At 37.7% G+C, this 20,355-nt stretch overlaps 2 protein-coding genes across 11 annotated transcripts in view; one reads left to right on the forward strand and one right to left on the reverse strand.

Annotated features, from left to right (window-relative positions):
• Positions 1 to 16,327, forward strand: part of PHF10 (PHD finger protein 10) — an 18,458-nt gene extending 2,131 nt beyond the window's left edge. Inside the window, exons 2-12 of one of the 8 annotated variants that reach the window (XM_021527177.4) lie at positions 891 to 997; positions 1,558 to 1,688; positions 2,502 to 2,585; positions 3,969 to 4,102; positions 4,209 to 4,358; positions 5,420 to 5,529; positions 6,966 to 7,119; positions 9,592 to 9,747; positions 14,296 to 14,404; positions 14,665 to 14,853; positions 16,100 to 16,327. In XM_021527177.4, the coding sequence (XP_021382852.4) occupies positions 891 to 997; positions 1,558 to 1,688; positions 2,502 to 2,585; positions 3,969 to 4,102; positions 4,209 to 4,358; positions 5,420 to 5,529; positions 6,966 to 7,119; positions 9,592 to 9,747; positions 14,296 to 14,404; positions 14,665 to 14,853; positions 16,100 to 16,185 (1,410 nt within the window). In that variant the 3' untranslated portion in view covers positions 16,186 to 16,327. Of the gene's footprint in view, positions 1 to 890; positions 998 to 1,557; positions 1,689 to 2,501; positions 2,586 to 3,968; positions 4,103 to 4,208; positions 4,359 to 5,419; positions 5,530 to 6,965; positions 7,120 to 9,591; positions 9,748 to 14,295; positions 14,405 to 14,632; positions 14,882 to 16,099 lie in introns of those variants that run through there. The other 7 variants (XM_085575436.1, XR_014953825.1, XM_085575437.1 and 4 more) reach the window with 7 other exon arrangements.
• Positions 16,328 to 17,078: 751 nt separating this feature from the next.
• C3H6orf120 (chromosome 3 C6orf120 homolog) lies at positions 17,079 to 19,883 on the reverse strand. 3 transcript variants are annotated; one of them, XM_021527173.4, is made up of 2 exons: positions 19,745 to 19,883; positions 17,079 to 18,084 (listed from the first exon to the last, which is right to left on the reverse strand). In XM_021527173.4, exon 2 carries the CDS (start codon positions 18,039 to 18,041, stop codon positions 17,484 to 17,486), a length of 558 nt encoding a protein of 185 aa, XP_021382848.1. In that variant the 5' UTR covers positions 18,042 to 18,084; positions 19,745 to 19,883; the 3' UTR covers positions 17,079 to 17,483. The 3 variants fall into 3 exon arrangements, with proteins under 3 accessions (XP_021382848.1, XP_021382849.1, XP_077638227.1); XM_021527174.4 differs by lacking the exon at positions 19,745 to 19,883 and adding an exon at positions 19,493 to 19,631; XM_077782101.2 differs by lacking the exon at positions 19,745 to 19,883 and adding an exon at positions 19,141 to 19,280.
• Between the last annotated feature and the right edge of the window lie 472 nt (positions 19,884 to 20,355).

The following is a 20,355-nucleotide window of genomic DNA, read 5'->3' on the forward strand; positions in this document are numbered from 1 at the left end:
GAACTGTTTTGTTATTGACTCAACTACTGATCACGGTGGGCAATTCACAAAGATTTCTGCTTTCTGTATTTCAATTATTATCAGACACGGTTGGTCAATAAATGCTTTGAGATTGTTGATCATTGCAGGTAGAGGCTGTACAGCATTCTGCGACAACAAAGCAGTGAAAAACTCAGCATCAACTGAGTCACTGTCTTCTAGATTTTACAGAACTCTTTGTTTTGCTTTGGTCTTTTTTTTCTCCTCTTCGTTCTTTATTCCCTTTCATTATATTGATCACATGAAAACTGAATAGTGACACCTGTCTGAATGTTTCCTTGTAAGAGCCTTGTTCTCTTCTGTATCTGTTGTAATACCAAGTTGGGTTTTTTCTTCCATATATTTTTTCATCTCAAGACACAAATCTTTGCTACTTGTTTGTAATAATATTTTTTGTAAACTGTATACCATTCCTTTTATTTTAACTGTATACTTATAAACTCCTGTGTTGCTTTCAGTAATATTTTCCCTGATTTTGTAAGCATCAGCTCTGAGCAAGGAATTGGCGTTTTTGTTTTGCACTTTATTTTGGTGTAGAGTGCTAGTCTGATCAAGTGTAAGAAGATGTTTACATCAGGAATTATGAACTTGGTGGTCAGAGCTACAGCTCTATCTATTCAGAACTCTGCCTATGCCACAGGTGAGAAGCTGCCCAGTTCTACTGGGCTACCATATGTCATGCAGATAGTTTATAACAAAGAATAATTTATGTGGACTGAGTTGTTTCAGACTGTCATAAAATGGCTTAGCAGTTCAAGTATATTTAAATTCTAGATTGCCTGACAATGTTTATGTTGTTTTACATTATCTTTGGAGTAGTCTAATTTTTTTAATATTTATTGTCCTTTCAGGATGACACAGAAGAAAATTCCAATGATGGGAGCCAGCCATCCAAAAGACGGCGTATGGGCTCAGGGGACAGTTCTCGGAGCTGTGAAACTTCCAGTCAAGACCTTGGGTAATGCTGTTTTTCACAATTCCCACTTTTTATTGCAAGTCTGACTTTATTGTTCAGCATGCTTAATTATTAGCTCTTTATTCATTAATTGTGTATTCTTCATACCTCTTTACAAGTTGAGGTGATGTCCTATAAATAGCTAGATGTCTATTGCTCCCAGCATATTTTAAGGCATTTTATTTTAGAGTGCCAAAAAAGTGTTGCATCTGATTTACAATCAGAAGCACAGTTTACATGTTTTTATGACATTACATACTTGAATGAGTTTTGACTTTGTAGTAGTTGCTTTTCCTGGTGTCATCTCCTTTACGATGGCTGTCAGTTTCTTTGGATTCTGTCCCTTAGCATGTTGATAAATGATGCTTTAGAAAAAGATGTGTGAGGTTGGGTATAAAAAAGTGGCTTTTAAAATGTTAACAGGATGCAGTGTTTTGAAGTGCTTGTCCAACTTTGTAGTTACCGTTCATTGACATATAAATAGGAATTACTGAATGTCAAGAGATGTGAGTAGTATTATTAAGGATTGTTTTGATTTGTTGTAACATTGTTCTTATGTTTAGGTATAGTTACTTTCCTGCTGAAAATTTGATAGAATACAAATGGCCACCTGATGAAACTGGAGAATACTATATGCTTCAGGAGCAAGTCAGTGAATATTTAGGTGTGACTTCCTTTAAAAGAAAATATCCAGGTATTTATTTTTAAGGTTTTTCTTCTAAAAGCTTGTGTTCCTAAACAGTTTGGATGTAGTCTGTACTTCTTTGGTTATAGGATGAGCTAGCTGTTAAAAAAAAGAACCAGGAAAAGCAGAACTGGGTTATACTTGTACTTCATATTTTCATTACTGGAAATATAATGTATCCACTGGTTTTAAGAATAATATAAGACTTTGTGGTGTTGCCACTGAAAATTTGCAAACTTTGCAAAAAAGTCTGATTTGAGGGTTAGATCAGTAAATACTAAATACTGTTGGGGGTTAGATCATCAGTTGAAAACTGATGTCAATTTTATTTTTAGTGATTTGTTGATGGTTTCTTACTATATAACTGGGTCTTTGTATTCTGTTTCCTGAATTGTGGCAACATTCCTACACTTTGGAAAAATATTAAAGATATTTGTGGAGGTTCTAGTATTTAAGCCTCCATTATTCAGAATTGTCAAATCTGGCTCATTTGTTGGAGAAATTAATTTTAAAAGTCGTGGTAAAATTAAAAATATTGCACTTACAGTGCCTGGTAATATTTTCTTCATCTGAACTTATACATCAGGTTTCTTTAGTTTTTCTATAAATCATAACTTGACCTACTGTAGAGCAAGAAAATTTACCATGTCCCTACATTGTTTGTTAAATTTAAAATTAATTTATAAAGTTGTCATATTTCTTGGAATAGCAGTATAATATAGGCTCTAGCTGCCTGGAAACAAAACTGTTGAAATACTTCAACAGTGTTTATAGGGGAGTTTCAGTTACTGCACACATTTTTATTTTTGGTTTTTATTTGAGATTTAGAAAGGCGAGATTTATCTCACAAGGAGAAACTCTACCTTAGAGAACTAAATGTTATCACAGAGACTCAATGCACACTAGGTAAGAAAACAAACTGTTATATTTCTTAATCTACTATAAAAAGTATGGCACTCTGAAAATGGGGTTTCAGTTTGGTAGAGAAGAATTGCATCCCTTTCAACTGGAAACATAAATCCTGAAATTAAAACTGGTTTATTATTGGCTTCGTAAATTTGCCATGACGTATCAATATTCCAGATTTGTTATTAACATACATATTTTGGATCTATTCTAATTACTTAGGGGGGATTTTGCTATATTCTAAATTAACTTTTAGAATCTTTTTCTCTTAGAAAAGAGACCACCATAATTGTGTGGTCTCATATAAATACATTACATGTACGTATGTGCATAGTGGTATATACGTACAGGGTGTCTTCATATGCATTAACTTATTTTTCTGCATTGCATTGGAGGCCAGCAAACATCAGTGCATATTAAATAGTTCAGCTTCTATGTTAGAAATTAGAAGAGTGTATTTTAAGACACTTGAATATACTTGAAATGGATTGATGTAATTTCTTATATTATATTGAAAGGGCTTTATTTTTTACTGTTCTGATAGATGTAATTTGGACATGTTAGAGTTTAAATTATGCTTGCCATGTTTTTTTTTCTGTGTATCATGGGTCTATAAAAATGTAATGTTATTTTATGTGCTAACAATCTTTAGTAAAGCACCTTTATTTCTCACCTATGAGCTGTCTAATGAGAGAACTGTATCTAATTCTTGTATGTAGAGGTAAAATGTTACATTCTGCCTCATATATCCAACAGAGATGTCTGCTAACTATCCCAGTTTTTAAAATTATAGTTAAAGTCAGTAATGGGTAGTTATGTCAGGTAGTGACATAAATCATTCCATGCTACTGTCTGCTTCAGGGGAGGATATCTGCACTGTAGCTGCAAACTGAGGCATTCTGGCTTCTGAACTTGAAATGCTTTAATTGGGAGTCAGGAGTCTCTATGCAGTTTGCTGCTCTGAACTGCTCTTCTAATGATTCTTCCCTGATTTGTATAGAGACTTTATGTAAACCTCTTAATTTCAATAAAGGTTCTGCAGGGGAATGAAACTTGACCAGCAATGGAAACTGAAACTAACAGTACAGGAGGTCCCATCTAGAACAGAAGTTCTGCCTCACCATTGAGTTTAAGTAGGTGATTGAGTCAATGTGAAGGGGTCTGAAGCTGTAAGTAATGTCAGGAGCCTTTGGTACAAGCAAACTCCTAGTCAGCCTTGAAAGCTAAATGGCACGAGTTCACTGCTACTTGAGAAGGAAAAGCATTGTGCACAGCAGGTTGTTTTCTTTAGCTACTCAAAAACTTTGAGTTGGTCATTGTGAGATATAAATAACCTGCAGTTACTTTTTCTAGATAGCATCATTATTACTTTATTTATTTTAGGTCTAACAGCTTTGCGCAGTGATGAAGTAATTGATCTTATGATTAAAGAATACCCTGCCAAACATGCTGAGTATTCTGTTATCCTGCAAGAGAAAGAACGGCAGCGAATAACAGATCATTACAAAGAGTATTCTGTAAGTAATTACCATTTAAGTGAACATGCAGTAGGAGTGTGAGAACAGGTTTTTACTGAACTGATACTGAAATGTATGTGAATCAAAATAATTGTTTTTATTCCAGCAAATGCAGCAGCAGAACACACAGAAAGTAGAAGCCAGTAAAGTTCCAGAATATATTAAAAAAGCTGCCAAGAAAGCTGCAGAATTCAACAGCAATTTAAACCGAGAGCGGATGGAAGAAAGAAGAGCCTATTTTGATTTACAGACACATGTAGGCAGATTTAAATTTCTTACTAGTTGTGAGGAAGAAGCTTCTTGCTTGTTTTAGTGAAGTTGGTTTTGTTACCATTTTAACTATTTTCGGGGGGGGGGGTGATTAATGGGTAATACTGCTAAAAATAATAATCTCAAATATATTTTACCTGCAGACTTTTTAAACTTTAAAATACTTATCTCAGGAAGCTCTAAAAATCTCAGTTTAATTTTGTTATCATATCTTTATTTGGTAATAGTAGCATAAAACTAAGACTGTTGTTTATTCATATAAATGGCTAATTCTTCTTATGAATACCTCCAAAATTTTGCCTGACAATACCTGAAGTAAAAAAGAAAACTATTTTACATCTAAAAGTGTGCTGCCTGTCAATATTATGCCCTTGTTTTTTGTTAGGTGTTTTATTATATTTTTATTGCATATGTTACATGCCTCTGTGCTTGATTAAAAAAATATTATCTGGCATTTTGAAGCAGTGCTGTTCTGCTTCTATACAGGCTGTAAAGCAAAAATTTTCTTTGCAAATTGTTACATGGCAAACAATTATGGAAAGTTCTCATTTTCCTGGTATTGACCATGTTAGAGACAAGATGGTGGATAATTCTATTTCCTTCTAAGAGAAGGAAGGCTTATGTAAGCTTCTTCTTTGCATTGTATTCTGTATTTATATTATTAATGGATTTTTTTTTAATAGTACAGTCTGATTTCAGAATTAGATGGACATGTTCTTACTACTCTAAAGTCAGTCACAAAGGTTAATGTTTACTGTGTCAATTGCCAGATTCTAATTTCAATATTATTTTTCATAGTGTACTATTTAAAGGGGATTTACCTAATCTTTGTTCAGTCCTCTAGATACTTAGGGATTGGATTTAATCCATGATACTGTTTTTGGATCTCTTAGAATTTTAGTGCATTCTCGTGGGAGAACTCAGGTAGCTGTTCAAATTCTGTAAAACTGGCAAGTTAAAAAAATACTTGGAGGAGTATTTGGTGAGGAAGGCTCAACTGTTTGTATGTGAAACAAAAATGTAATTGTTTTATATTAAACAATGCAGATTATCCAGGTGCCTCAAGGAAAATACAAAGTCTTGCCTACAGAGAGAACAAAGGTTAGTCCTTATCCAGTGGCTCTCATACCCGGCCAGTTCCAGGAGTACTACAAAAGGTATTTTAAAAGCATTCCAACTGCCAATTCTGTTGCACTGATCTCTTTTGTCTACATCTAGCAGGTGGAAAGCATTTCATTGTCTTTGCTTTAAGGTTTCAAATTAATTTTAATTTAAGACACTCAGTAGTCTTCAGAGATGCGCAGTGTGACAGCTTGTGTCAAGAAAACAGTACTGACTGCAAGAGCACTGTTTCTGCTGATGTATTGCACTGCCTGAGATTTGGCCTGCTCAGATATTTACCATAGTAAAAAGGGACATTGATTTCACTCCTGCCACCCTCCTGTTTACTTACCATCTGCCTCTGCACATATGCTAAAATTAATGCTTTTGTATCAAACTGTTGTTATCCTTGCTTGTGATCATGTGTCTTCTGTATGACAGTCTTGCTGTTCTACTTTGAATTTTTAGAAACTCTTTTTAAAAGTTTGCTCTTGTGGTGTAACTTTGGTGTTAGATTTGTGAGAGAGAAAGGCATTGCAATATGGACTTTTGTATTTAATGAAACATGTATTACTTGACTGTTGACATAAATTTAAAGATTTTACTAGCAGTGTGCTACCGTTTAAAAAGCCATACAGATTTGAAGATTTCCTGAAGTCTTACTATTGTACAATAGAGATGATATTCATGCTACATGTGCTTAGTTTTTTGTAGGGAAACTTTGTCTGTATGTGCCTTGCTCCTTCCAGTGTGTGTTTATACAGCTCACCCCAAATTTGCATGTTACAGGATGTTCCTGAAGCACTTCAATTTTATTAAATCAGTTGAATTAAAATTACTTCATATTATGTTTATTTTGCACTTATAAGCTGCTAGTGAAACTGCTTTTCCATCTCAGTGAAGGACATGGCCTTTGATAATATGCAGCAAAATGGTATCCTGTTCCTTACAGTGGTTGTCCTCAGCAATAAGAGGACTTCCACTTTTTTCTTAGTCTTTAAGGGTGAAAAGAGAAAGGGTACATTATGGGTACCTGGCTATAAGCAGTGAGATTACATCTTTACATTCATACAAAATTACATATTCTTGTTTTCTTGCATTTTTTCATTTTCAATAATCAGCTGTACAGCTGTATTGTTTACTTTGCTTTGGACATGTCTGTGTGCCCTGGGTTAGAATTGTACACATATTATGGGTCACTGTACATTCATAAGCAAAGTGTATGGTCTTTTGGGCATAGTAACATGGATTGGTTAAAACTTTGCAAATACACCTGTGTTCCATGAATATCTGCTCTACCAAGAAGACAGGTGCTATGCATGGCATTACATTTGGGAGGAGAAATTAGTAGGTTTCCTTTGTTTTCAGAACTGCATGTTTTTATGTGCCTGAAAAAAGGAGACTGTTTCTCTAAAGTCCCTTTGTACTGTGTGACTTAATACGTACACATAAAGTACACATGAATGAATGGGTTTTATTTATTTAACTTCAGATACTCTCCAGATGAGCTGCGTTACTTGCCATTAAACACAGCTCTTTATGAACCCCCTTTGGATCCGGAGCTGCTTACACTGGACAGTGATGGAGATTCAGATGATGCAGAGGAAGGGCGAGGTGATGAAAAAAGGAAAACCAAAGGCAATTCGGTGAGACAAACTGAAAGTATTCTTGAACAAAAAAATCCTTTTTCTTGACTTTTGTTAGTTTAATGAGTTTCTTAGAATTATTTAACATTTGCAAAATGAAGGGAAGAGTTTTTTTAGTACTTTTGTTTATTTCATAACATTGCTCTCCATTACTTTCTGGTTTTGGTCTGTTTTCAGAGTAAATTGAACAAATATTTGACATTTCAGGCCTTTTCTTCCACTTTTTAAAATTTTATTGTGTTTGTTTTGTTTTGTTATGTTTAAAGAAATTTTGAAGAAACTTCCCAATGCAACTCTTCATTATAGCCTTTTTCCCAAGGGGAAATTGCTGGCATTTCTGAGGAATATGAATATCGTAGTTCAGGTCACAGTATATTTTGCTGTTTGAAGTCCCACAGAATCTGTCACCAAAGTAAAGGTGTTGATAACCTCATAACTTTTTTTTTTTTTTTGTGATGTGGAAGCAGCAAGTATTCAGTATAGAAACAGTAGCTTCATTCCAATTTAAACAGAAAGTAAAAAGCACTGTGTATTTTTACTTTACAATACATCTTTTAAAATATATTTATTTTCTCTCCACTTATGCAAATGTAAAATTAACTGCTAGCTGAAACTTAAAGGGAAACTTTCACTTATGTCCCTTGATAGTACTTTAAATGCTCAAGAGCCAGCTGAGATTTAAATTAGCTGAGTACAACTGAACCAATGGTCTATTGGTGCAGTTTGTATGTTGGTGACAATCTCTTTCCAGAAGTTTAACCCTAATTTTAACAACAGTGGAGTGTCACAGTGCATTTAGCAATTTCTAGTGTGATTGATGTTTGACAGTGGGAATGTACAGTTCTAAATTTTGTCATGTAAATATTTATCTTTGAATTTTGTAAGATACTTATAATTGAAGGAAAAATGAGGTCAACTTGTAGATTAACAAAAGGAGAGAGAGGTGTTTAATACACTGTTTCTGCTTGCATTTTTTTTTTTTTTTGAGAAGAAGAAATCATATGAACATAGCATGCTAAATCTCAACTCAAATTTTTGGTTTAATCACACTTCAGCATTTTTACAGTTGGTCAGTTGGTCTTTAACCATTTTTTTCCCAGTTTCTTTTTCCACTGATTTCTGTTCTCATTGATGGTAAAGTAAAGTAACTGGATCAAGCAGACTATCCTTTTGATTTTTCACAGAGGCTCAGAAATCTTATTTTGTGACAGAATGCAGAAGGAAAAATGTTCCTAAGTTTGCATAGTGTAGAGAAGCACGGAAGATTTATAATCAGATTCCTGTGAAGCAGTTTTGGCTATGGGAGCAGGGGTTCTTAGCAAGTTAGTCATTGAGGGGGGCATATAGTTCAGAAAAAACACAGAGATGGAACACTGTCTGATTTGGACTACCTACCATTTGTCAGATCTCCCTGGTGAGTCCCTCAATATGTTTTATAACTTCTGCTTTTTCACACCTCCCCCTGCTCCATTGTTGGACTTGGGAGCAGTTTTATTTTCTGTAGTGTTTCAGTGGGTCTGAGCTAAATAACCTTCCCCTAAAATATTGGTGAAACATACCATTTCTTGTTGCCACATAGTTCAGTCTGTTTTTGTGTTACACTCTGCCATTTGCTTTGTGTCTCCTTTGTCTGTTTTTATTTTGGGTCCTGAGGCACAGGCTGATTACTATTGTGTTTTTACAGAGTGTGTTTTAATGTAGGGCACCATTGTTGTTTGGTCTCTTGGGTTTTATTGTAATAAATGTGAGTAATCACACTGCTTCCTTCTGGAGCTTTTTGGAAGCCTTTATTAACACTCTTCTGAGAAAATTCTTGTGCTGCTGCTCTTAATTATGCCTACATTGATCTCTCACCATCTTTGAACCTCTTCCCCTCTTTCTTGCCTCCTTATTCCTCCAAAAAGAAAAAAAAGAAAGAAAGCTTTTACTGCAAAATAAATTCTGTTGTTTGGTTCTGTATTAAATATGGAAGTGTGTTCTGCCGTTGATGGCATTCTTCTGCTGCAGTCCGAATTAAGTACTGAGATTGCTCCTGGCAAAAACAGTAGATGAGGGTGGCAGAAAAAAAACCTTCACTTGTTTAATTAATGGCAGTCCTTGTATCCTTTAAATGCACGACAAGGACACTTAACTTTTTTTGCTGGCCCTTTAAGTTGTAAACAGCGTATTGCATTTAGTTGATTTCTTGCTGACTTCTAGTGTAAACCCTTCAGAGAATTACACTGTTGTGCTCCCTGCTCTGGTACCAAGACCAACTGCAAAAAAATGGCTGCTGATGCCAGTCTCTTAAACCAGAAAAAACCAGATGATTAATGTTGTGAGCAAAGGTGTTCTAGATTGTGATAAACCCCATGCTTTTGCAGAAGGAATGACATATCCTTCTCTTACTTTAGTTGACTCTGAGGGGCATAGGAAAGACTTGTCTGTCTATCCAAAAAAAAAAAAAATATAGCTATGGTATTTTTATTATAGGACAATTCGTCTGGCAATGTATCTGAAGGTGATTGCGCCACAGACAACCAGGAGGATTCTTTTCAGGGAAGACAAAAAACAAGAGACAAAAGTGCTACTCCAAGAAAAGATGGTTCCAAACGTTCTGTATTACCCAAATCAGTTCCTGGGTACAAGGTAGAAGAAAAAAGCCCCTGACTGAATTTTACTCACCAGCTTCTTTCTGAAGTATTTGGTTTTTTCGATAATGTGGAACTTCTGCTTGCTGTACTTCACTAGCTGTTCTCCTATTGTGTGCTCCATCTGTTTGCTTCCTTATTTCCTTTTTGCTTATATTTCGTGTGGGGCTTTTCTTTACCCTAGCTGTACAGTGGCCTCCTATTGGGTTAACTTCTTAGATTCATAGGCAGTAACACTAGAAAAATCCACTGTGGATTTATCATTGGAACTCAGCATCTTTCTGTCTGCTTTAACATTGCAGTCAGAAATATGTCCCAGTTTGAAGCTAGCATTCACTTCTGTTACTCGTTTTTTTTATTTTATATGGCAGCATACCAAGAGCTCAGTCCTATAAAGTGCAGCTGTATGGCTGAGCATATTGTTACAACGTTAATTTTAAATATAGCCTTTTATCCTGCAATGTTATGATATATAGGATGGAAGACAAAAAGCTTACTACACCTGTATAGGCAACACTATGTAACCCCTGTAGTAGTATTTGGAAAATAGCTTTTTATGTTGTTCATACTGTGTAGTAATGTTTGTGGGCAATATGCTTTTATCTAAACTAGAAACTTGGTGAGGATGTGAAGACATTTCAGCTATAACGCAGTGACTGCCGAACTTAAGACCCCAGTCTTCAGTATTTCTATATAATAATTTCAATAATTATGATAAAAATACTTTTCAGAGGAAGTGGGACTTGACATGCATTGTTTATATGCTACTGTTTTGCATACTAAGAGAGGATCTGAATAAACTGTAACACATTTAAAGCAGGCAATTGTCTAGTCCTGTTCCACTGAGAGGAATGAGAATTTTCCATTGACTTAGATGGGAGCAGGAATAGATCCATAAAGAGGGAAAACACTAAGTTAAGGTAGGGTTGAGTGTTTGCCAGTCAGGAATGCTTATTGACAGTTATGGGACAGGGAACATTTTTGTCAGTGACAAGTTTGTACATACAGAGAATCTGTCTCAGCTAAAGTGAGCTGTTGATGGCTTGCATGTTATGTTTATAAATATTTACTATCTGTGTTTACCAAGTTAATAGTAAATAAAATATAACTTACAATAAGAAGCTAATTTCTAGCAACAATTGGACAGCTTTGGTAAATTTCCTCTACATACAGTATCTGTACAAGTTCATAACAGACAGCAAGCTCCAGTTGCATTTTCTGTTTTCAGGAACTTATTAAGAAATGTGTGAACTGTGTAGATTTAGAATGTGGTTACCACATATATATATATATTTTTTTATATGTAATTTTGCAAGAAGTTGTAGACATAGAATGCATTTCAGTATTCCCATGAACATGAAATACAAAGATGAAGGCTGAAATTTTGCTTTAGCTTTGTTTAACTTGACGTTAGAAATTGTGTGCCACTAGTTTACAGAAGCTTCACTTAGCTGTGAGATGCCCAAGTGTTTTTTTAGTTGAATCTATCTAATGGCCTTATGAATGCACAGAGAGAGAACTGGTGAAGCAGAACTTTGGTTTGACCTTAAAATTGTAGAAGAGTGGTAGTAGTATACAGCACTGCATTTTGAAATTGGATTCTCACAGCAATTACTTATTGGGTCAAAATCACCGATTCTATCAGTAACAAGGTCTTACTATAATTTACAGTGCCACATCTTTACAATATCAGCATACATTGCCTGCATCAACCATCCAGCTGTTGTTAAGTCGGGGTGGTGATGATGTGTTAGGAGGGTGAGAGGATTGGCTTTCTTGTTTGTGGGAACGTTTGAAATACTGCAATAAGACAAATTACGTGAGCTGTTTTAACTAGCAAGACAGAATGATTCTTGTTTGTGAGTCTATGAAAACACCAGATAACAATATACTTACCATATGTGCCTGCATGTTACGGCACTTTGAGCCGAAGGCTTAACTGATTCAAAACATTTTCTCTGTGAAATCTTTATAATACTTTTGTTCTATATTTTCTCCAATATTGGACTATTTTTGTAGGACACTAATCTTCTGGTTACATGTAGTTAAACTTGAGGGATAATTGCTATGGCATCAGCATATATATGTATAGCCATGTTATGAGTATTATAGGATTCCATACATTTCCACTGAGTTATTTTCAAGTAAAAAAAACTGTATTTTATATGGAGTCTTTTTTATTGTCAGTTCTTTAACAAAGAACGATTACCGTATGTTTTACATTTTGTCATGTTACAAGTAATGAGTCTGTTGCTGCAGGTATGCCTGCTACAATTGCACACACAGGGTACTGTTAAAAGTACAGGAGATTTTTTTGCACATAAAACTGACATGTGTTGAGTATCTTTATTTTGCAACACTTCTGTTTTGGGTCACTGTATATGAAAATGTAATGCTTTGCATTCAGAATAGGATGTTATAAAAATGGTGTAGTTGGAAAGCTTACTTTGAGAGTTGCAGCACAGCAGCATGGAAGTGAAAACCTACACAGCACAGTCATCATTTTGACCCTGCATTCATTTTCTCTCATACCTTATCCCAATGAGATGGGGATATAGAACGCAAAATTTTACTCCTAATGAGGTGGGGTATTGTGACTTCCCATTTGGAATTGACAGATTTTTTAATAGCATTTCTAAAAGCTATTTATGGTGGTAGAATGGAACTGGATTAAATGTGAATAGTCTGGATTTTTAAATTTTTTTTTTGTTTCTGTAAAAATACTTCCATACTGTTGGAACTTAATTCTTAAAAGGCTGTGATTCTCACCCTCCCATAATATGCACAGTTTCTAATGAATACAGGTTAGTGAACTAAGAATAGATTGAAGCATTGTTAATAAATGCATCTGTAGCAATGCCTACCTGGAGAGTTATGTGTATCAGAATGTGAACTGCACACACCTGTAACACTTATATGTGTCCAAAAAGCAGCTTACTTTGGCTGGAGTACTGGGGAGTGTGCTGTTGTATATTAAAATACAAATATGTAACAAGCCAGAAGTCCAATTAGAAAAGTTTGCTTGCTATTCTAGAAAGGCTTGGTTTCTTAGATTATAATACAATTTAAAAATAAAAAAATTGCCTAAACAATGGAAGGGTAAATGCTGCCACACTGACAAGGTTTAAGCATGTGCCACTTTTGTTGGGAGGAGCAGGGTATAAAGGTATACATGTAGGACACGTAGTATAGTTAACAGTAAAAGAGGTTATGTGTGGTTTTGCTTCCATTATATTTATTATTTTGTAGAGATGTTTGTGTGTTAGACTTCTTTTACTGTTTTATTATATTTATGTATAAACCAGGTTGACTTCGCTTTTTTAAAATAAATAAGCAAAAAAATGTCTATGAATGCCTCTGTCATCTTTTAAAGGAAGTTACCTACAAATATATGGTGTGGTGTTTTGCCTTCTTGAATAAAACTCCATAGACTGAACAATTTTGAAGCAGGCTGTAGCAATGCTTTGACATAAAAAGTACATTGAAAACTTCAGAAAACTTAAAACAATGCATCCTGATACTTTAAAAACTAGTCAGGATACTAATTACCTTGCTAGGTGCTATCAAAAACTGGCTGGGGAAATGAACACACTTAAAGATAAGTTGTATTGCAAAAGATCTTTGTAATTGTATTTATTTTTATTTGTGTTTTCACTTTTTAAATTTGTTTTAGAATTAAACCTCATTCTTCTCTCTGTGAGTGGTTGGTAGTTGACTTACTGGTATTCTTACTGAAAAGCTGTTTAGAGACTTCAGCTCACTCTGCTAGCTGCGTCTTTGCAGCAACATTGTTTTTTGAAACTGGCACTAGTCAGTTTAACATCAGTGAGTACTACATTTCTTGACTGCATTTCTCATTAATTTCATTATGTAGCAGTAAAAGCTCAACAATGTAACTACTTCCATGTTTCTGAAAGTAGGAATGTTTTACTTCTTCCTCAGGCTTCATCAGGATGAAGCTGTTATTGTGGAGTTGACATACAGAATACCTAGGCAGATGTTCCACATTGTAACAGCCTGCTATTTCTCTTACCCTTTAAATGGATCTCATGGACCTGGACACACTCTAGTTGCTCACTTAAAAAAATAAAAATGTAAATCTCCAGTTTATTGCTTTTATAATTAATTTTCTGTATGTAGGGACAAATGTAATGCAAAAAAAAATTCCTTTATAAACAGGAAATCCACACAGAAGTTCATAAATATTATTGGAAGAAACTTCCTGAAGTTTTTCACCCTATGTCACATTTAGTTTACCATGAGGAGAATGTTAGCTGATGAATAAATAGGAAGAGGCAAGTACGTGCTTTTGCTCCAATTGGATTTACATATAACTTACTATGTATGACAAATGCAAAATTTTATGTAGTTAAATCTGTGATTTTTTTACAGTGCTGCTGCTTGTCAGTGATTGTCACGTGTTTCAGGGTTCACACATCCTGACAGATAGTTCATTGATTTTAATAGTTAAGGATATAGATGACATTTCCTGTTGAATCTGTAAATTCTTCTGGAATGAATTTATAGCCCTCTTCTACCCTTCCAGCCAAAGGTCATTCCAAATGCTATATGTGGAATTTGTCTGAAGGGTAAGGAGTCCAACAAGAAAGGAAAACCTGAAGCTCTTATACATTGCTCCCAGTGTGACAACAGTGGTGAGTATCTGCATCCACTAAGTGGATTCCTAAGGATCCAGATCTGTTTGTGGACATATTTAGTGTACTCCATGTGTAGCAAGAATTCAGTTGCCTTTATTGTCCTTTGTTACAACCCCATCTCTCTTTTGTGTTCTGTGCTCACGCTCTGGGATCTCACCAGAAGGTGAGCTACGCTTCATGTTTGGTAAAAGCACACAGTCTAACTAATTTTAAATTTCATTTCAGGCATTAAAGTAATAATACTGGTTTTAATCTAGGCCACCCTTCTTGCCTTGACATGACCCCGGAGCTTGTTGCTATGATTAAGACTTACCCATGGCAATGTATGGAGTGTAAAACGTGCATTATATGTGGGCAGCCTCACCATGAAGAAGAAATGATGTTCTGTGATGTATGTGACCGTGGTTATCACACTTTTTGTGTGGGGCTCGATGCTATCCCTTCAGGTAATAAAGTAAGAGTTACTTGTTCCCACTTCCTTTGAGTCCTGGGTTCACTCTCAGAATTAATATGTGAACTAATGAATGAATACATACTCTTTTGAAAGAATAGTTTAAAACAAGTGTGAAGGGTAAGAGTAAGAAACACTATGGGAAAGCATTCACACTATAGGACCTGATTTTTTTACTCAGCTTTATTTCTATATATTTGGTTGTGCACAGTTAAACCCTGCAATTCCTCTGTAGGAAATATAATTGGCTTTTACAGCATAATCCAGTCAGGCTCACTCAGAACTATGTTTCTTCCATATCCACTGAATACTGACAATAATTACCCCTTTTCATTGAAGAAAACTGTAAAAGAAACTGTATTGCTGCATATTGCTAGAGTGTAGCTTTCCCATTAATTGTGCTGGTTTAGCTTTTAAATGAAATAGTTGTCTCAATTTAATATTTGTAAATATCTCTTTAAACCCTTTCATTCCCTTTTTTATTCTTAAACATCAAAACTGCAACAGAAGTACCTCCATACGTAGGCAGGCAAGCCAGTAGCTTTAAATTGCTAGTCACTCATGTCATCAACTCAGGGCAGTAGAAAGAAAATAACAGGTGGTACTGTTGCTTTGCATGTATTTCTAAGTCCATGGTAAGTTCATGAATAGGTATTCAGTGGCAGTATTCCCTGGACAGTACTTAAGTGCCCTGGGGCACTCTACTGCCCCATTTTGGGAAGCACTGGAGCTAGTGTCACTTTTGCACAGGTTCTGTGACTGATTTCACTTTAAGGCTGACCTAAGAAAACACTCAAAATAGATTATACATCTACAAAACTACAAAATTACCAAAACAGCCTTTGATTCCAGCTGTTGTAATAAAAAGTTAAATGCTTCCCCAACTGCCATTCATTTCTGCTCTGTGTAACTTCATGACCTTGAACTGTAGTTTTTCATCTGAAAATATGACTGGCAAACTTGAGTATTGTTTGTAAAGCTCTTACCTAATAACCACCTCCTTGTAGTGCTGGCATTCTTGAGGTCCATGAAGATTGGTGTAGCTAGTGGTTACGCATAATGAGTGTGAATTGTGTATGCTGCTTTATAGAAAAGATGCTCAATTTTAAAAGCATTGGTTGTTCGCATTAAAGGAAATACTGCAAATAGATAAGCACCTACCAGACAGGTGAAGGGCTGCCTAAATAGATAAGAGAGTAACCAACTCAGTTTCCCAATAATTGATAACTTTCTTTTCTTAGGTCGCTGGATTTGTGATTGTTGTCAGAAAGACCCTCCTGTACCCAGAAGAGGAGGAAGAAGGGGGAAAAACAGCAAGGAGGGCTAAGAAAGTCCTAAAAACTTGCTGTCCAAAACTTAACTGCACAAATTAAAGTGATACTCTGGTGCTATTTAATCAACCACTCTATAAGAGGAGCAATACCACTTTTTTTTTTCTTTTTGCTGAATAAACTTTGTCTATATAGTGATTTCTTTGTGATACAAGTTACTAATGTCCTGTCAGGTGTTGAGAGAGGCAAGCCAAATTCCCACTTGAAAAAGAGAAGTCTTTCAGTAATCAAATTTAAATTATACATGCATTTGTATAAAATTATAGCCACATACTTCTTTATCTCAGTGTACATATCAGTAAGCTCTGTGAAAAGAAAATTACAGAGCAATGTACTGTACTTTATTTGCATAGCAGCTGGTTATTCTGAAATACTCAACCAAAGCAAAAAGTATTCCTGGTAAAAGTAACTTCTAAGGAAGAGTGGGCATGAGATGACCTAACAGTACACTGAAAATCCCTTTCAGCAGAAATTTTCTGTGCAAGCTAATGAGTTATTCATAAATATGTGCTTGAAGAACAAAATCAATCACAAAAAGCTATCAAGAGAAGTGTAAGAAAGCACCTCTCAAGTTTGAGATACCTATATGCTGTGTTGGTTTTTATGAGATGAAAATGTCATACTGACAAGTAACAACAGCTGAAGGCTCCCTCTCCCTGCAGTAATAGCAATGAAGCAACATGCACTTGATTCAGGTCATGGATTAGTAGTGGTGATGAGTGACTGGACCAGCCTCTGTTTGACAGATGGCTGATGTGATGTAGTGCACACACAGTCAAAATACACACCATCACCCTTAGGTGATTGATTTCTCCTTCCTTCACCCTACGCTACTCAACTTCATGAATACACAAACCACGTTGCTGATCAGTTTACTGGATAGGCTTGCTCAGAAAAGAAGCAGGTTTTATTTTTAAATATGCTCTAAATTGAGAGGGGGACTGAAGTGCAGTAGTTTATTCATTTTTCTTTATAAAAACAATAGAAAATACTGAATTGGAATTGATTTTCCTAAGCACCTATTTTAAGTGAATTTAACAAGATCCCAACTATACATTCATTTTTAAGCCCTGATCTCTGAAAAGCACTGCAAATACTGTGCTGGCTGCTCATTTTACATATTGGGGAGGATTTACAATATAAAATTAAATATGGCTTTTTCTCCCCACTTCCTTTCTGGTTTAGAAAATGTAACCTGAATATCTCTTCAGGAAACATAGTATTAATTATTAGAGCAAGTCATTCATACCAATTTCACAGGATGAAGTGTGACTTAAGTCCAGTGTGTATCAATTTAAAAAAGGATTTCAAGTATTAATTTCAAGATTCCAATAAGTATAGTCCAGAAAACAGACTCCTCATCCTGAGATTCATCTTCTGTAGACTGTGAGTATTTCTGGTTTGCCTCCATCTCCTCAGGGTTATAAGAAGCCTCACCAAATGGGTACTGTACAACTGTTCGATCATAGTACACCTTCATTTCAAACTCGCTTTCCAGGTGAGAGGGGTGGCCATAAATCCCTATTCCCACAGGGCGGCGGAAGTGTGCAGGCACGTGGACGATGTCCTGGCCACAAGTCACAGACTGTAGCTCGTACTCATCAAAGCTGGGGTGAAGTGTCACATCAGACACGTACAAGTCTGCATCACCTTTTAAACTCCGCATCTGAAGAACGATCTTTCCTTCATGATTTAGTCTCAAATAGCTGTAGTTTCCTGCTCCAATCTGACCTTGGACAACATGAAGAAGAATCCATTCCTCCGGTATGTCCTCCTCCTCAAAGGCATTTACCACAAATAGTACTTGAGCTGTCACAAATACTGTCAGGATTCTTCTCCAGTGTGTTGCCATGGTCTTCAGTTGTATTTGGATTCTTCCTGTATCCGTGTGCTACCTTATGAATATAAAACAAAATTAAAATTTTAGTATCTTGGAAGTAATCTATTTTTTTTAATTTGATAATTCTTATAAATCTTCTCTAGTCCATACAAATTTAACTTCGTGTTCATTAATATGTATTTTTTAATTGTCACAGAAACCAGTGCTAAGATTCAGAACTTTGTCAGAGTAAAACTTCCAAAAGTTAAACAGAAATTGAGGTAGTGTATTCTTTCAACAGAACTGACATAGAGACTTTAGTTTCTACCTGCATGCATGCATGCATGCAAAACTTGACAGATACCCAGAAGGGATGAAACCCAATAACGATTCTGGCTTCACTTAAAAAAACTCCAAAAAATAGTAAGGAAAGGAAGACTTTTGCATGCTTGAAGATGCTTAATTTTATATGAGGTGCGTAGAGTGTCCTATTTGTTCTCCCATCCTCATCCTCTCAAAAAGACAGTGAAGATGCAAATCTGGATGTGTACTTGAAGCAGTAGGCATTCCAGCTTGCATTGGGAAGGAGTTAGAAAAAAACCCAAATTATCTAATGAGGTAATACGTTAATTTATGATCCTGATGTATGGCTTGTTTCTAGGACCAAATTTGGCACATTTGCCCTGAAAAAAATGCATTTACTTTCCAGAAGATTTTGTTACAGTACAAACACAGCTCTTTACAGCACTTGCATACAAAAGATAAGGCTAAACGTACTGAGACAAGGGGAAGATGGAAAGGACTGCTGCAAGATCAAGGCTCTTACAGCCTATTCCCTTTTTGCTGCACACTCCCAGTCGGGCAACCTGAGCATGCCTGCCACACTCCAGCCTTCTGAACAGCCGCACAGTGCAAAGCAGCAACTTCCAAACATTGCTGAAGGCTTCCAAAGTATACAGCTGACCGAGTTTGACATGCAAATCACAGGAGCCACAAGCCTGAACACCTTCATGTTTAAGAGGAAGATTCTCAAACCCTCATTCCTTCCATAAAGACACTGCAATTATCTGAAACCAGAAAGCTGCCTGTAACTCGTTTTGTACCCTGCTAGCATCAAAACGAACTGCATTACCTCCACTGAGATGGCAGTTAAATGTTAGAAGTTCTACAATTGAACAGATCCAGGGAATTAAAAATGAGAAAAAAAATGCCCAACTGTTTCTGTAGTTCGACGTTTTCTGCCCCAGAGCCTTCTCTAATGCAAGGTCACAATTCTGCAATGACAGCATAAAAGAACGAGGTGCAGCATTCGCTGAACCTGCCAGACTGACAGAACTCCCTCAACAGCCACAGGAAAAAACAGTCTTTTGTCTCGACCGTAGGAGGGAGCTGACTCTGTCGCTTGTACATCGAAGTAGTGATGAAAAAGCCGAGCAGAGCCACAGGAGGAGCTCCATATCTGACCGTCAAATAATTAAAGTTACCTAGGGAAGAACGAAAGCGTCGTGGCGCTGGCACAGCGCTCGGGAGGAGAAGCGATTCCAAGAGACCTTGGACAGAGCCACGAACGAGCAGCTCTGCCCGCCACGGCTCGCCCCCGCCTCCCCGCAGGCGGGACCCCCGCCGGGGCGGCGGCGGCGGCCCCGGGGCAAGCGGGCGACTCCGCGCCGCTCCCGCCGGGCGGCCGGGCCGGGCCCAGCGTCGCCCCGCCGGCCGGGGGCTGGGGCACGGCTCACCTCCGACCTGCCGCGGGGCTCCGGCTCCGGCAAGGCCGCAGCCACGGAGAGGAAGAGCAGCGGGGACTCCGCGGACGTGCGGCAGCGCAGCGCGGCCGGGGCGCCGCGGCAAAGCCCCTCCCCGGGGCGGGACCGGGGCAGCGCGGCGGCCGAGGGAGCCGGCGCCGAGCAGCCGGCCCGCGGGGCGGAACGCCACTCCCCCGGGAACCGCTCGGTGCGCCCGGCCCGGCCCGGCCCGGCCCGCGGCGGCGCGGGGGAGTCGCGGGGCGCGGGCGGAGCCGCCACGGCGCCCCCGAACGCCGCCGCTACCGCCGGGTGCTCCCGCCCCGCCCCGGGCACGGCCGCGCCCCCGGTATCGCGAGAGCGCGGCGGGCGAGCGGAGGGGCGGGCGAGCGGAGGGGCGGGCGAGCGGAGGGGCGGGCGAGCGGAGGGGCGGGCCTGGCCGGGCACGGAGGGAAGCCGAGCGCGGAACGGGGAGGGCTCCCTGCACCGTGAGGAGCGCTTCTCACCGCGAAAGCCTGAAATTAGAGAAGCCGCCCTTCAGCTGCACTGAGGATGGATGTGAGATGTTTGCTGGAGGACAGGCGTCCCTCCGTGGGTTAGTGACAGTT

Source organism: Lonchura striata, chromosome 3, assembly GCF_050655825.1.
Source record: "Lonchura striata isolate lonStrDom1 chromosome 3, ASM5065582v1, whole genome shotgun sequence".
Classification (NCBI taxonomy): domain Eukaryota; kingdom Metazoa; phylum Chordata; class Aves; order Passeriformes; family Estrildidae; genus Lonchura; species Lonchura striata.

Bases quoted from the DNA above. Each gene is read 5' to 3' on its own strand.
- C3H6orf120 (XM_021527173.4), bottom strand. From the start codon at position 18,041: ATGGCAACACACTGGAGAAGAATCCTGACAGTATTTGTGACAGCTCAA.